This window comes from Lepidothrix coronata, unplaced genomic scaffold, assembly GCF_001604755.1.
Source record: "Lepidothrix coronata isolate B3197 unplaced genomic scaffold, Lepidothrix_coronata-1.0 Scaffold61, whole genome shotgun sequence".
Taxonomy (NCBI): domain Eukaryota; kingdom Metazoa; phylum Chordata; class Aves; order Passeriformes; family Pipridae; genus Lepidothrix; species Lepidothrix coronata.
Window position 1 is genome coordinate 3,460,380 of NW_016690241.1, and position 16,819 is coordinate 3,477,198.

The window sequence follows — 16,819 nt, forward strand, 5'->3', positions numbered from 1 at the left end:
TAGGCTCACCCAACATTTTTTTTCTGCTCAGGACAGCAGCTTAATAAGCATAAGTTATGACGCAAAAGAAGCACAAGGAGCATAATTACAGCCATTGAAAGGCCATCCTCTCCTGAAATACACATCAGATGTAGTTCTAGAAACACAAAAACCCAATACTTCCAAGAGGAGTGAACTGAGCTCACAAATGGAAACTTATGAACCCCAGAACTAGACACATACTGGAAACTAGTGACTTTTTTGGTTCCTTCCTGCTCTTTTCGCTTGTGGAACTGGGATTAAGAACAGTAATTTATAGGCTCTGATAGTCTCAGCTTGTTTCAAAGGAAAATCTCAGGATTTAAAAATGAGTATCAATTCCTCAGACATCAAAGCCGCTAGTTATAAAACTGTGGTTTGGTTTTCAACTGTTTCAGGTACTTGTACGCCTGGAAAATAATGTGGTTTTCAAACCAGATCAGTTGCTCTTATAACAGGCAACCTCTCTCCTCAGAAACCTTTCCTTTCCTTGGTCCACAGAGACACATTTAAGAAAGGCCAGGTGGAAGAAAGCATTCTCCAAAGATGTTGGTTGTTAAACTTGCAGCTATGAAATACCACAAAAACCTCTCAGGTCACATCTTTTGGAGTGCAATCAAGATGCAATATTTTGTTTCTGGCAAAGACATTTTCTCAATAAAAAGACTGCAGTGCATCTATTTTTCTTCCTTCCAGAAGTCTCCTCCAGTGCACCCATATATACATATAAAATTGTGGAAGGGAGGAAAGGGAAAAAGACATGAAATATTTATTCAAGTACGTGTTACAGAAACTATTCAAAGCCTATTTGAAATTCACAGACAGCTTCCACCATTGCAGCATCACTGTACACCTAGGAAGGCTTGTACATCACAGATTTCCTGCATTCAACATAAAGTATTCTCTTCCCTGTTTCATGCCATTCTTCCCAATTAAATCACCAAGACTAAAGAAATCCCTTTATATCCTTTCTGTCCATGCCTCTAGTATTTCCAAGCATTCTGTCTCTCTGTCTTTGTTCTTTCCCACAAACACTGCACTTTTGGGTTTTAACCTTCTCTCCCAAGGGATGTGTTTAAAATGGCTGTTTTTCTCTGAACTCTTTGTAATTTATCAATACCTTTTAATGGTCTGGTACATACATTGAACATACCTCAAGAGTGGTCTCAGGAAAGACATGAAGGTGGGCATTTTTATTTCCCAACAGCAAGAAGTGATTTGAACAAAGAAATGAAAGTTGCAATCACTCTTTAAATAATGATTCTTGCTAGTGCTACAGCACCTTCAGACACAAAAATCAAACACCAATAAATATTCCTTGCACTGGTAATGTATTTGCTACTTTAATAAAACTATGCAGCATACACATATGCTGCAGAAATGAGTAACTGTCCTTATTTCTTAGACATCATTACTGTGTCTAAAGCGTATGTCCTAAACTGGCTTCCCATTTTGCGTGGGAAATAAGCTAGCGAACGCAGAGAAAGCCCCATAGGCGATGCCATACTGCTGCCACAGCTGCCTTCCACTATGTACAATTACATCTGTCTCTGCCCTGTGCTTCTTGCCTTGATCCATCTAATGAAGTTCCAATGAAGCATGGATATTGCACGTGCAACATGCAGTAACAAAAAAATCGCAGCAGAGGTTTAGAACTGGATTACAAGACTGAAGGATACTGGGCATGAGTTAGAAAACAGCTCCTCAAGACTTCAGCAACACCATCAGTAAGTAGTTTCTTCATTACATTAGGCATTACATGTAATGCCTAACTGAATATTCTCCAAAAGACACTTTGCAGACACACAGACTAAACAGGAAAACATTTTAAATCTTCCTTTTTCTACAGGGAACTCATGCGAGAGATATATTTTGACATTCTTTCTGCTTGTTCCCTGATTGTTGGTTTCCCCATCTCTTCCTTTCAAATTAAATGATACATTATGTATTTCTTCTGGCAGGCTGCTTTTAGCATACTGCTGTGGTCTAACACAGACAGCAGAGTTACATTACCGAAGGGCTCAGTTCCCCCGCACCAACCTGCAGCTCCTCGGAAGCGTTACCCTCCTCTCAGCTCATTACTACCTTCTCTTTGTTTTCCAGGAGGAGTCAGGCATTTCCTCTCAATGCCTGGAGATCTTGAGCCTCCCCCTGGCTTTACACTCAGGATGAATGACACAACAGAGGCACATCCCCTCCCTGTTCATAGAAGAGGAGAGTGAAGAACTAATTCATACAAGGTGCTTAATATGAACAAGTCTAGAGATGGATGAAAGGAATTCCAGCTTTGCTGACTCTCTTTTTTCAGTCTGCTCAGTCTGCACCTTCTTACCCTGCCTGCAGGGGTTTGGTTGGGTTTGTTTTTTCATTTAAAAGCTGAGACAAATGCTTCTATTACATAGAGCTAGAAAGGCATCTGGATCAGTCACTTATAATGCGGACTCTCTATTAGGTTGGACTGCAAATGGAGGAGGCTGTAAGTACATCCTGCCCCTGTACCCTTAAATTCAGAAGATTGAAAGATCCCTTCTTCAGGCACTACTGTAGCAGTACTGCCAGCACAGCTTTTCAGCTACCACAATGAGAAACACCCGTAGGAAAATCCAGAGCTCCACAATGCAAATATTGCCTTTGGTTTAGTTATGAACAGAAAACAGTCACAGGCACAGAGAACACTGTTGTGATTCACTCGTTTCCAAAGCAAACACAGATTTCCTATTTAAGGAACAGCAGATTTTTAGGGCCCTCAATTAAAATTACTTGTTTGAAATTGAAGTTAAGCAGCCAAAGCTCAGAAATTACAGATTTCAAGTTCCTCCTCTAGTCCTTTTTCCCTCTTGCGGGAAACCATTCTGTACAATGAAAGGAATCAGGGTCCTATGTAAAAAACAGTGCACGACCAGACATCTAAAAATAGAAATGCAAGATGCCCAAAGCAGAGGAAATGAGTCTTGTGCTTAACAACTGCTATTTAACTTTATAAACCATCAGGTTCTTCCAGGGCAGTTCCAAACACTCTTTCCCACTCCTGCAGAAAAAAAATCCTACAGTATTCAGTCGTACTGCACACCAGCCATTTGCAAGATTTGAAATGGGGAAGAATGTGCCTAGTCCTAACAGGGGATGGCTCTCGGTGCTGCTTTGAGGAAGCTTGCTCTAGTTCCTGCCCATGCAGGCAGCAATCCTGCTCAAAGGAAGGAGCAAAGAATGCCTTGCAAGGAAGAGTTTAAGTCTCAGCTTTCAGAGAACTTCCTTAGAACAGCCTTGGTTCCCCTTATGGAACTTCTGTGTTCAGTTCAGTCCCTCTGGCTCCTTTCACTCAGACTCAGTGCCCGAGTGCCTGGGCACCCTTGTGGCCAATGGCCCCAACCAGAGCAGCCCAGCTCCTGTTGACACAAGAACCAAACGTCTTACAAGAAGAGGGTGGTTCTGCAGAATAGTTTATCTAAACCACATCAGCCTTCATGGGTTACCTGGAGACACAAACAACCCTCTGGTGTCAGCACACCACCTCAGCAAGTCTCCACTGGGCACACTGACCACTCACATTTTGGCATCCATTAGGCTTTTATTACAGCCTGCATCAGGCAGATCCATCTCATCTGGCTTATGCCTGGTTCCCCACTGGGGTCCTTTGTTTCTCCTACTCTATCCTTAAGTAGGCTTGTAATTCATGTGGTTTCTCTGGCAGTGGGGTTCAGTTGGTATGTTAAATGCTACTTCTTTGAGCTGTTCTTTTCTAAGGTCAATTCCTTCATTCAACCCTACAAAGCTTCTCTGTTCCAGGCCAAGCAACATAGTAACAACAATCACACTCCTAGTTTCTCTTCCCATAACATCTCTACAAAATATTCTGAATGCTGGAGAAAATTTCCTTACATAGCATGTTGGAGAGGACACAAAAAATAACTACATATTTTCTCTTATTCTTGAAATAGCATGATCGGGAGAGGGAGGAGTGGAATAAGGGACTAAAGACAAGAAGAGATCCCAATTTTCCCACTCTTCTCCTCCTCCTCCAGTAACTGATATGTGCTTTACTGTTCACAGTTTGTTGTCGCTCTCTTGACCAGGCCCATTGAACATTCAGGTAAGAGGTGCTCTTTGCAGGATGCCAGCCTCCTCATGAGGACTTCAAGAAAGACTGGGAAAGAGGATATTCTTCATGAGAACTCAGCTGGCTCTAAGCAGCAACCCATGAAAGACACGAGAGTCTGCGGAGCTGAGTCCCAGAAGAACTTTAGGACCTGCTGTGGTCGGCAGACACATTGGATCTACGCACAAAGTAAAAACCACTATTAACTACAGTTAATTAACACTGAACAGTATTGGGCCATCTGCATGGAAAGGTCAATTTTCAGATACATTTAACTACTTAAACTGTGATTTTAGGTAATATAGAGATGCCTTGACAGGTGGCAATTTTTGAGCTTTGCTCTCAGATCTAAATGCCAAATGGCACTCATTGGCAGTGAATGATCCTGGCTCGAAGTCAAGGAAAGTCTTCCCAAGCCACTTTGCAACAAAACTATTCAGTTGTTCCCCATTCAACTTCCAGTTCATTAAGCCTGTCTTCTGAGCCCCTGATCTTTTTATCCAGCTAGCACGTGGCTCATATTGTTTCATCTGTTTCCAAGATTTACTTCAACTGCTTTGGGATGGTGATGACAGAGAGACCCAGCAGTAGGGGGCAACAGCATAAAGGAAAAAAAAACTCAAAAAACTCACATAATTTAAGTGGGAGAGTGAGATTTCTTTCTTCTGTTTGTTTCAAATCCTACAGTGATTGATTTTAACACAAAATGATGATCAGCAAAGATAATTTTCAGAAGGTAGAATGCAAGTACCTATCTCTGACACAGCAGCACCATTGTTCACCTTGGGGGCACACAAGGAGAAGGTAATACTTGCACAGATGTCTTAGAAATTGAAGCAAGCCTCAGAACCACACATAGATGATCACGTATCCCTCAACAATCATCATCATCATCAACAACAAGAAATTATGAGGCTGATAAACAAATTCTCTTATCTTCCTTTCCAGCTGTTTTTTCTTACAGTTTGCCTTTGTACTGAATAGGCATCTCCTCAGGTATTACAATACCAAGCTGTTTTAGGTATTTACTACTGTTTTCTTTCTTCATAACTCTGCTTAGGACATGGGAGTGTTATCTTTATCCCCACCATATAGGAAGGAAAGTGTTTACCAAAACCTATTCAACATCCAACAGAGAGTCTTGTCACAGAGGCGAGACTGGAGCCCACACATGTTATTTCCTAGTCAAATCCTTCCATGCCTAAGTGCTTTCAGAGAGCCAGTCACCTATTTTCTTGCACTCAACCTTGTTGAACAGTCATATCGATTATACTCTCCTCTACACATTGCCCATTAGATGCTCAGCCCTTGAGCCTGGGAAGCTGCTTATTCCAGTATTGCAAAACTCCCATCACCTGCAATTGCAAAGTGGTATCTTTGAAAGGTTAAAAATCCAACCAACAAACCCAGGCAGCCAACACGTGTAGCATGAGCAAAATTTAAAAGCGGTTTAAAAGCTTTGTGGTTTTACTTTCACTTTGCTTCCTACTCTAGGACAACAACAACAGCAACTGGCCTCACAAAAGCCACACCACCGAGGAAGGGGATGCAATTGCCATTCCTTAAAGACAAGTGTCCTGACAGAGGAATACATTGAATGGTGAGAAAGTGAGGTCCCTTGTTTAACTGAAGGGACAGCATTTCCTAAATAAGAGAAATACAAAGACTTGATTAACTTGCTTCTCTATTGTTCTACTGTGATAGAGATCGTGTCAGCACTGGCTACTTGCATGGCCTGACACATGCAAAGATATTTTCTGTGGAAGGAGTCTTATTTAATTTTTTTTTTTTTTCAAAGACAAGCTTTTGGGGGTTGAAAAATTTTAAGAACAACTTCGATTTTCAATGCTATAGAGGAAAGGAAATAATCTGAAAACATAACTAAGCATTACCCAAAAGATGTGTGAACTAAGCAAACAACTCTACAAGCCTTCTTTCTGAAAGTCTTACAATGCTGTAGAATGTGACTCCAAATTTCTTAACATCTAGGTTTCACAGCATCATTCAAATAACGATACAAAGAAGTACCAAGCTTTTAGACAGACAAATATCTGCAAAAAGAGAAAGGTCCTTAAACTCTATGTCCTACTATACTTTGTGATAAATTAAAAAGACAGAGGAGATTTGTTCTTATTTAAATCACCAGGGATCCTTACCTCGAAATTCGAGCCCTCTGAGCTGAAAGGTGACAAGGCCATTTCCAATTTCGATCAAGTGCACAAAAGCATTTAAATAATCTGATGCCAGAATAAAACAGTCTCCTGTGTTGTAGTTTCCCCAGCGGCCCAGAATCAAATCTCCACAAAGAGACTCCTGCAGAGATCTTGTCAAATGCTCATAAAAAATGGAGTTGAGATTATTGTCATCATTTCCTACAACCAGAGCAGCACACATTTGTAAAGAATGAAATTTATAGTATACAAAGCCATTCTGCATAAAATTCCATATTCATTTTCATTCCCACTTAATGTCTTCCTGATATGTTACACAACCTGTATTTCCTAGCTGTCCCTTCAGAGAATCAGGTCTGAATTTTTTGTTTAATATGAGCATTACTGTAAAAAAAAAATCAAATTATTGATAACACATTTTTCAGGCTTACTCAAATAACCTCCGTGTTTTACAAAAGCGAGAATTTTTTGGCTACATAGAAAGTCTCTGCAATGATAAGTTAATGTCTACATACTGTTCTTAATTAAAAGAAACCAGAAATCATTATTATTTCATTACATATGTTTAAATTTGAATATTTTTTCTGAGATTTTTAAAGACTGGTCACACATCTTCCAATGATTTTGTTGGGATTTTTTTCTTTTAGACCTCCAGGAATTTTTCAAGGGCTTTTCCATTAAGTATCTGCTGGTACTTTAGATGACTATACTTACTTTAAAAGAGTTTACTTAGTATATTGAGTAAGAATGAAACATTCACCACTAAAATTGCTACCACCTTAAAAACAGTAGCTGTCCAATTACACATTGCTTGGACCCAATGTCCAAAACATCCCATCATAGTCTGGAAGTTTCATCTCATAAAGGTCTATGTCATTTAACTGCATTAAAAGGATCACTTTATGATGGTGATTTGTGAAAGAGATTGAACTTTCACAAATGCCAAGACAGTGCCACATAATCCAACGTGGTGTTGTCTTGTGTTTGCACTCTTTTACATAATATATGCTTGACATATGAACTGGTTTTTTCTTCCATAATGCATCAATGTCTCACCTTCAATACTTTTAAAATGCTGGTGCATGAACACATGTACAAACCAACACCTTGCAGGTTTATTGGTATGACGGTGTACATGGTTACATTTGTACGGGTACCCTGTGCATATTTAGGAGCAGATCTAATGTGGAGGAAAAAAAAACCCAGAAGAGGAGACTTTCAGAGGCTATAGTTTCCTCTACAAATTGCTCTTCAATGCAAGAGGAGGAGCAGGTGTGTAACTATGCTGTTTTTCATCCCTGTGGCCATTAAGTAGCCAGCCCTGGTATGTACATCCATGTTGTGTGTCTATGCCCATGCAGATAAATTCAGCTATACACCTCCTGGAGTACATGTGGTCAAAATTTAAACAAGTCATAAAATTAATCTTTTAGGCACACACACAAAAGTAATGTTCTGCTTGAGCTACAGGATTAAAAATATAATTAACTTATCGCATTTATAATAATGCTAAAGGTTATTGCTATCAGATGGCAGAATGGCCTTGGGAAACATCCTAGCTCCCTGCCTCGAAATGATAAATAATTAAAGAGCACTATATATGCTTCAAATTATTAATACCTCTCTTGCCTACTAAGACACCCTGGATTTCAGCCATTTCTGCTTGAAGACATGTATTTGTTCATGCTACTGATGTAATGGATAAAGGGGGGGGCATAACAGTTATAATTAAAATGTAAACGTCTAACTTCACAATACAAGCCCCTGCCAACTCAGCAGCAAAATAAAATCAGCCACAGAATACTAAAGTAGAAGAACCCCATATATGAAACCTTGGCCTCTCTCACTGAGACTGGGATTTGGTATGAGAGACTGGTATCGGTTTCCCCTGAAAAGGGCTCTCTATCCCACCATGCACTGAAGAGTGTCAGATGAGGTACCACACACTCTCTGTGTCCACTGACTTGCCAAAAACTGCTCTCACTTCCCAGTTCACAGGAACAACTGCTGTAGCCTGGGGAGGTGCTTTACACAGCCATGGATTGATGCTCATTTAATGCATTGTTACCCAGCGGAACAGCCCCACCATCTTTCCTACTTCCTTCCCTTGCAAATTTTTCAGTTTCACTTTTTGCCTTCTTCAAAAAGGTTTCTCTCCAGGGAAGAGGAGATACCTGTCAGCCCAAACTGCTCAGCAGTAGGGGCACCACTAACTTACTGCTTTTTTCCAAAGCCTTTCCCTGCCCAAAGCTGACCTCTGAGTCCAGCTAGGGTGTCTGCTGCATGTTCCACACAAACAGCAATGTTACGATTAACCAAACAATTCCCAGCCCAGCACTATCTGATCAGCGACACATAACTGAAGAGCAAATTTACTTGTCAGGTCACACAACTTAAACTGGTGCTCTGCTAGATTTAAAATGCTCTGGTTTGTTCACACAACATTTATACCCTTTGCATCTCTTCAGCTTCCCCAGCAAAGCCTTACCAGTGTAAATACATCACATTTTGCAAATCAAACAAGACACCCAAACTCCCAGGCCATACCTGCATCCTTTTCGATCTGAATTGCCAGTCTGGTGTTGGAATGGTCCGATCTTTTGGTGCTGGAAATAAAGACATGTTGTACAGCCAATTCTTTTTTTTAAAAAAATACAATTCTCATAGTAAACACATTTATTTTCTTTTTAACATATCTCCTAATTCTGTGTTTATATCATGCAGTTCACACTCTAATCCATTCATCAGGCATACATAGTTATTTCAGGTCAGTATTGCTACTGATATTGGAGCTTATCAGCACACAAAAGTGTCTGTGGCCTCTCCTCCTTTTCCTCAAGCCCTTTCTGCCCCATTTTCCTTCTTGTGGGGCACAGTACATTCAGAATTTGGCATCCGTGATAATACACAACACTATGTACTTAAATAATTGAACAGGCTTCAGGTGCCACCAAAACAGCAAATAGAAAGAATATTTAATCAGTCTTTCTTTCCTTCTAAACCTTAAGGGAAACAGTTGGGCTCAAGGAGTTTTCTTTGTGCGAAAATATTTTTGTGGATGTGTAACATCTGTGGAAAAACAACAACAAAAAAATCACTTTACTTAGTTTGATATTTAGCTAGGCAGCAACGAGAGTGTCCCTGATCATTCTTATTGCCTGAAAAAGAGTAAATTACAGGCAGTAACCTTAGTCCATACAGACAGTAACCCTGTCTCCCCTATTAATGGCACATTCTCAATGCAGTATTTTGATTGTAGCGGTGGAACAAAAATACCACAGGAAAAATGGTCACAAAACAGAAAGCAACTAAAAGGTAGATTGGATTGAGCTTTTACTACTACCTCTAACAAACATCACTAATAAAGTCTGAAAATAAGGAATGACTAAATCACTCTGGACCAGTATGTGTTAAACAGAAGGGAGTGATTTTTGTGGTGACCAGGGATATTCAAGTCCAAAGCACCTCCCAAGCCTTCAGGGTACAAGTGAAAGTCTGGCCAACTGAAATGCTATAGTAAATACAAATTTCCCTGAAACACTGTTCTGGCAGGAGTGTTTAGGGATTTCAGGACAATTCATTAAGAATATTGCCTCAAGAGTTTTGCCTTCAACCACTAGCGTTAGCAGAAGATCTATCAATCAAATATGTAAATATTATCATTCCTTGGAAAATGGGGTTAAAGCAAAAAACAGAGAAAGACCAAGCTCTTTGTCCCAAATAACAGTCAGCATAAGGTTACGTGTGACAGTGTCAAGAGTCTCATCTGTTCAACAGCCTGTAAGCACAGGGGAAAAGTGCCACAGCAGCACCTCCCCTAGCATGGGAACTGAGGGAGACATCCAGGAATGGTCCTCATTGCGTCCTTGGTTGAATGGTGATGAGGGTGGCATGGCAAGGTGAGACTGGCTAAGGTCTGGCTCATGAGGGTGAGGAGCACAGGTCATAGTTGAACAGGCTGATGGCTGGCCAGTCAACTTAAAAAGCCTGAATTTAGCTATTCACTATGAGAAACTTAAGGAGACCACACCAAAGAGGGTATCAGTTATATGTAAGGTTTTCAAACACCTTAAATAACACTGAAAAAGGATGGCGTAAACCCAAGTCTCTGAAGCACAGCAGAGACTCTCTGAGAGTCTTCATGTCTTCATCTTAGTACTGGTTCCCAGGACTTCCTGTGTCAATACACAGGTTATTTAAAAGGTTGGAAGTTTCTGAGCTGAAGCTATAAGCTCATGCTGAATCCAACTGTGGGAAGAAGGCCACTGATGTCCCTAATGTTAGAAAGCCTTTTCATCCACTCCCTACAGTCTCCCCCAAAAAGCTGTGGAAAATTGATCGACAGAAAAATTGCACACAGGGTTCCATTTAGTAGACAGAAGAAGAATAGAATTGCTTTCCTTACCAAAACCAACTTATTTCTGCTCTAAAAAGGCATGTTCTCTACTTCGAAAAAAGCACGATTGGAGAAAATAAGAGTTTTAATTAAAATTATTTGTAATTAATATTAGGATACTATCTACATATATCAAAAACTTATTTGATGTATTATTTATCTGCTGGCTTCCAGTTGGTTCAGCTTATTGTAACTGCAATTTTCACTTCCTATGCAACAGAAAATGGCAATGGGGGAAGGGCCTTCTAAGCATTTTGAAATCTAGAGAATGATTTTACTTCAAAAAGGTTGTCAGAATTCTTCTGCTCTGATACATATCTACCTGCATATGCAAGAGTAAGCATAAACATTATGTTAGGGAATTAAATCAATTTTCTATTCTCAGTAGAGAAACACTGCTGATTTCCAAATGCATATGTTTTAACATTATGAGAGTCTTTATTAACTTTCAGTCCCTCTGAAATCAGTGCCAATATGAGGTACATATTAATACTATTCTTTACCCCAATTTTTTACCAACCTATAAAGCATTTCTGTTCTTGAGGCATATTGAGTCCCATACAAATCAACCAATACCCCAGAAAATTCTGATCTGTAATAAACAGGAATCCTTTTGCCCAGCATGCAGCTCTGGCTCCATTTCTTTCCCCCCTTTTTTGTTCAGAGAGAAAGATGCATGAAATAATCAGGGAAAATCACAAGTGCTTCAGACACTCCAAAACAGACAGTGCAGCCTGACTGGGAAGAAAGGAAGGAAATAGAAGATCTCACAAAAACAAAACAAAACCAGGCTCAGTTGAGGTTTTATCCTCCATTCCAAGCACAGTAACAATTGTTTAAGCAGCTAAAACATGAGCCTCAGGACATGAGACAAGATTTACCTTTTCAGACACTATCAGAAAAACACAAATATTTATACAGATATTTTGAAATATAATTTTATTTCATTTTTTGAAGACCAAGGGTAATACAGGCAGTTTGTAAAGCAAACTTCTGTCCTAAAACTCAGTTTAGTTGAGTTAAAGGGAATCAAGTAATCCATTTTGGATTTTGAAAGTCTCCTACAATTATTAGTAACCAAAGCTATGTTTATATGTTCTTGAAGGCCATGGGAATTTGCATAGGATTAAACTATAATCCTCTGAGCCTAACAATCAAACCAGCAATGCCTTTACTCCGGGGCTTTTCCCTCTCAACTAGGACCCCTCAAAGTGAACTTCTGGGATTAGTGGGTGATTTGGGCTTTCCTCCAGTGGCCTCTTCCTTTAAATTTGGTTGTTACCACTCATCCAATGTGATAATTAGTTCAGTAATTGAATTTCTTCCTGAATTGAATTATTCTTTGCAAACCAAGAGCAGGTCCTTCAGCAACTGCCCTAGAGAGCAAGCGATTGTATTTGAACAACTTCAGCAATTGAAGAACATGTCTTCAGCAATTTTAAAGTCAACATCCTGCTTAGTTCCTGAAATATCTATTTCATGATCTTTTAATCCACCATTTACATGGACACTGACACAACCCACTGGTTTGGGTAGCACTGTCCAAGCCATTATAACCATTGCTTCCCTTTGCAAAAAGAAGATCAAGTCACTTCCTATAATCCCTTATCCAAAAATACTGCCTGGAAAAATTTTCTTCTCCCACTTCAGTCTCCTAGTTTCCTTAGAAAGGTAGAAAAAAGGCTGAAGGGGATTTAGGCAGTCTGGGGAACATACAGTGTATGGTGAGCATCAGGCAAAATGAGGGAAAAAATATAAATAAATCATTGACGTGTTTATTTCCAGAAGATCAAAATAAAATTCCACCTCTTTTATCTGCCTTGCTGATGCTGAGTTCTGCCCCAAAACACAAATTCAAGATTTCTAGGATTCCTGCTGTGAAAAATGGGATCCTTACTTTGAAAGAGAACAAAACAAAGAAAAGCAGTTCCCCTCCGGGAGAAGCAAAGATGCCTTTCTAGGGTGGATCCAAAATTTTTCTTTGTCTGTGTCCAATGAATTTTAATCCATCTTACCATGACATCTAACAGGCAAATCTAACAGAGAGAAACTTTACGAAGCTGCAGCCCTATGATTATTCATGGGAATCTGGAAAAAAAGTCCTCAGTATTTTCATGTGAATGTCTGATGCTGCTGGCACTATAAACAGAAGGCTTAGCATTAAAAACACAGTAGCAGTAGGCTACGATGTGAGGCTGGGGGGAGAATGACACGGCAGAATAAGCAGGCACCCACGAATATTCGAAGGACACCAGAGGCAAAAATGATGTATTAATTGGAAGGCTAAGGATACCCAAGCAGTTTTAAATCAATTTAATCTAAAACACAGAATGATTTCAGTGTGATTATAACAGTGAAGGCTGACGGTCCCTTCGTGTGTAACCATATCCAGGTTTTCTGGGCAGCTGAATGAAAGATACACCTTAGGTTTAACTCACCTTAATAAAAAAAGATCTCTTAAAAATGAAAAGCAATTTCTCCTTCCTGATCACTCAACTCTGATTTTTATTTTTCATGCTTTCTTCCTCCTTTCCTGACTTGGCCAGTGTTTCATCTAACAATAATAAAAAGTGGCTTTAATTGCACACTAGGAAACTGGGGGAGGGCTAAGGTATAAGAAGTCCCACTTGTTAAAGACAGTGCTGTTGAAGCATCCTTGTAAAACACAGAAAGATCTTATTATCAATAATGCTTCTTGTTCTTAGGGTTTATTTTCTTAAAAAGATTTTTATAACTGATTCTGAGAGCTTCTTGGGTTTACTTGGGGTTTTTTTGTGGGTTTTTTTATGTTTTGGAGGGGTTGGTTTGGGGTTTTTGTTGTTGTTTTTAATAGGTGCTAAAACTAGAATTGAGGTAATTTGCTGAGATACTACTCTGCATGCTTTTTTGGCATATTCTAGTACCTTTCCTGAAGATGAGGTTTCTGTGCTCCTGCAGCAATACAGATGAAAATGCAAGATGTAAATTTGAGATCAAAAGCTGAGTGCCCAAACATGGATTAAACAGTGCACCTAAGCGCTCTGACATTCAAAGGTTTAGCTGGGGAATTCACCTCTTATTTGTAAGTCAGGTAATTTAAATATCTGTGTACTTTCAAATATTCACTAATGCTTTATCAAAATGTCACCAATATTCCTGCATTTGTCTTATTTAGCTACCATGCTACTTAATTTCTTTCCCCTTGTCCAAATATGCTGCTTCTTTTAAAAGGCATTTAATCACTATCTTCAGATATTTTATACTAAGCAACACAAGACGCTTTATAAGTGGAAAGATTACGCCAACTGCACGGAGATGTTTGTGCTCACTCTTGCATAAGTGGAAAAGGTCTGGGACCCTGATGCTCCTATGAGGATGGGGCTTAGCACAGGACCCTGCATCACAGCTGGACCTTGCTGTCTGCAATTGATAGAAATGCTTTTAATTTAAAAGCAAATGTGTTAACTATATTACACAAAAACATGCATCTGAAATAGTGCGAGTGAGTGTTATTTTTCTGGTTGTCCCATCATGAGCCACCACAAACATTACAGGAAAGGTACGATGCTGTGCCCAGCTCTGGGCAAAGTGCTCTGCAGGACTGATTCACCTGGGCTTTGCACTGGCTGATGAGCCTATGAGTGAAGTGGCAAAAGCCTGAAAAACTGTAAGGACCTGGAAAGTAGAAAGGAGGTGATGAGAAACATCCTGTTGAAGTTTTCACCAGATAGAGAGCAAGAACAGGGAAAAAAACCCCCAAAACAAAACAAATGTTGAGAGCTGATTCAGCAAATGAGGCCAAGATGTTTTTCCTCCTTGACTCCACACAGACACATTGTTTAAACATCATAAAAGGAGGAAAGGACAAATAGGCATTTCAGAATCCATTCTTGATACTCTTTACTGCTGATAACGTGTTTTCATGCTTTTTCAGTGTGCAATACTAAAATAGCATATACTTAAGATATTTTAATTCTCATTTTCAGATTAAAAGTGACTGCTTAATAATAAAATTAGGAAGTTGAGATGGCGAGAAAGTATGAAGAAATGCAAGATTAAGACAAAGACTGGTGAATGATGTCTTTCAAAGAACGCCTACACCAGAAATACTATTTAAGTTCACTATAGCCTTTTCCATATAGATATTTCTCACCAAAATATGAAGTGGGGCAAAATGGAAGCTAACCAAGCCATTTCAGTGCTGTAACTCTGCAAGTGCAGCATCAGTGACACTACATTAAAAAACAAGAAAAATTTTACTGCTACTGTGCAGTTGTACAAAATCCAGTCTAAAACAGGGATAACTTCTAATACCTTTTTTTTTTCATTTCAAGGACTGTTGAGAATGTTAATAATTTACAGCAGTTGTTATGGTAGCCTCTACAGTACTCTTCAGACTGCAAACACCTCTGGTATTTTGAGAGCAAACACTTCTAGTCAAAGGACTTAAAAAAAAAAATCCCCCTAGCATTCATCCAGTATTTACCTAGTCCCAATGAGCACAAAGTTTCAGAGGCAATTCTAAATGCAATGGTGACATAATTCTGCATCTTGCATTATCTCAGAAAGAAGCAAGAGATAGTTTACATTTTGCTCTTATAACCCCCAAGGCAATCTGGGTCCAGCGCATACCCTTGTACACTAGGGGATAACCAAGGCTTGAGCACACTGTAGCAATGAACTATTCCCTGCAGCTATCTGTACACAACTTACATATCACCTCTGTTAGGATAGTTACACTTGCTGAACTTCTCCTCTGTGATCTCAGCTTTACTAGTTTTCACATTTTGATAGATGTGGCTTGAATAAGCATTTCCTTGACTGGAAGGTTTGAGTTTAGTACTCTGAACCTCAGCTTGCCCCTAAATGTTTGATTCATTAAATCTAAAACAGGACATGGATCTACATTATCCAACTGAATGGGATGAACACTTCCTGAGAACACTTATTCTTACAGAAATTCAGTCAACCCATTTCAAGAGGTTTCCAATATTCAACATGACAGAAATTTCATGAGTTAAATTGATCTCATTAGATTTACATAATTTGGAAGCTAATCTTTAGATGAACAGCTTATAAATTTTTAGTGCCACTGTATATCCACAGAAGCCCTCCAAATATAACATGCTTCCTATTTCTTATCAGAGTCCATTCCCATCTTTCTCTCATGTCCTGTTGCTGCCTTCCTTCCCAAATGTCTTTAAAAGTCCTCTTCTATCATGCTGATGATTTTTTTCCCTCTATAGGTCTGAGTTCTTGCTTATCAATGTCTGTTGCATTACCCTCTCAGACTTGTCACTGCATGCCTTTTCCTTTTTTGCCCATCTCTTTCCCTGTTCATTTATCCCACTTATGGTTTTGATCTCCACTTGTGTTCCTCCTGATCTCAGCATGCATTCCCTTTCTGATGTCTCCCTTCTGTCTCTATTCTGTCCTCTTAGAATGTTTCAGTGAATCTGACTTGTGAATGCATCTTTAACTCGGCAGGGAACTACAGAGCACTGAATCAGAATGCGCTCCCAATTAATTATCACACATATGGCTCCTATTCAATTAGCCTCAATTTGTTTTACTGACTGCCAGGGGCAAAAATTTGAGAAGAGATGTTACCGGTTAGAGAGATACTGCCAAACAGTTAAGCTACATCTTCGAGTTTTGTATAGCCTCCCTTGAGTGTGAAACTCTGGGCAACTCAAAAAACACGTACTTTAATACCAGACCTATTTGACTAAAGGTGCCTTGTTTTCCTTGCCTATCCTTTCTCACCTTTTCCCAGTTGAGTGTGACTCCACACACCGAGTCAAGTGATGAGCTGAGGGCTGGGTTGGAGAGGAGGTGTGAATACCCCCATGCTACAGCAAGTGGCCAAAGGGGCACACATGCACACAGGGTCACTTATTCTAGGGGGGGGTCACAGCTCAAGACACTGAGGGGAAGGTAGTTTCTAGCAGGGCTTATTTTAGCCTGAGGCTGTACCTGAAACAACACCTCCCACACCTGAATGCTGTGGCTCTGTCACTCCACAAAGTCCTACATAGCTGCTGAAAGGGATTAAAGACTCCAAAACCAAGCAAGTGTTGAAGGTACAAGTCCATGGGCAATACTGGTGGTATGCAGTGTGAAGATATACAGTGGTTAGGCACTACAGCAGGGAGGAGA

The 16,819-nt window shown here is 39.7% G+C and overlaps 1 protein-coding gene across 1 annotated transcript in view; it reads right to left on the reverse strand.

Annotated features, from left to right (window-relative positions):
• Positions 1-16,819, reverse strand: part of PCNX2 (pecanex homolog 2 (Drosophila)) — a 156,568-nt gene that overhangs the window by 30,676 nt on the left and 109,073 nt on the right. The window contains exons 24-25 of the mRNA XM_017817517.1: positions 8,833-8,891; positions 6,271-6,486 (exon numbers count right to left, since the gene is read on the reverse strand). Coding sequence (XP_017673006.1) covers positions 6,271-6,486; positions 8,833-8,891 — 275 coding nt within the window. The remainder of the gene's footprint in view (positions 1-6,270; positions 6,487-8,832; positions 8,892-16,819) is intronic.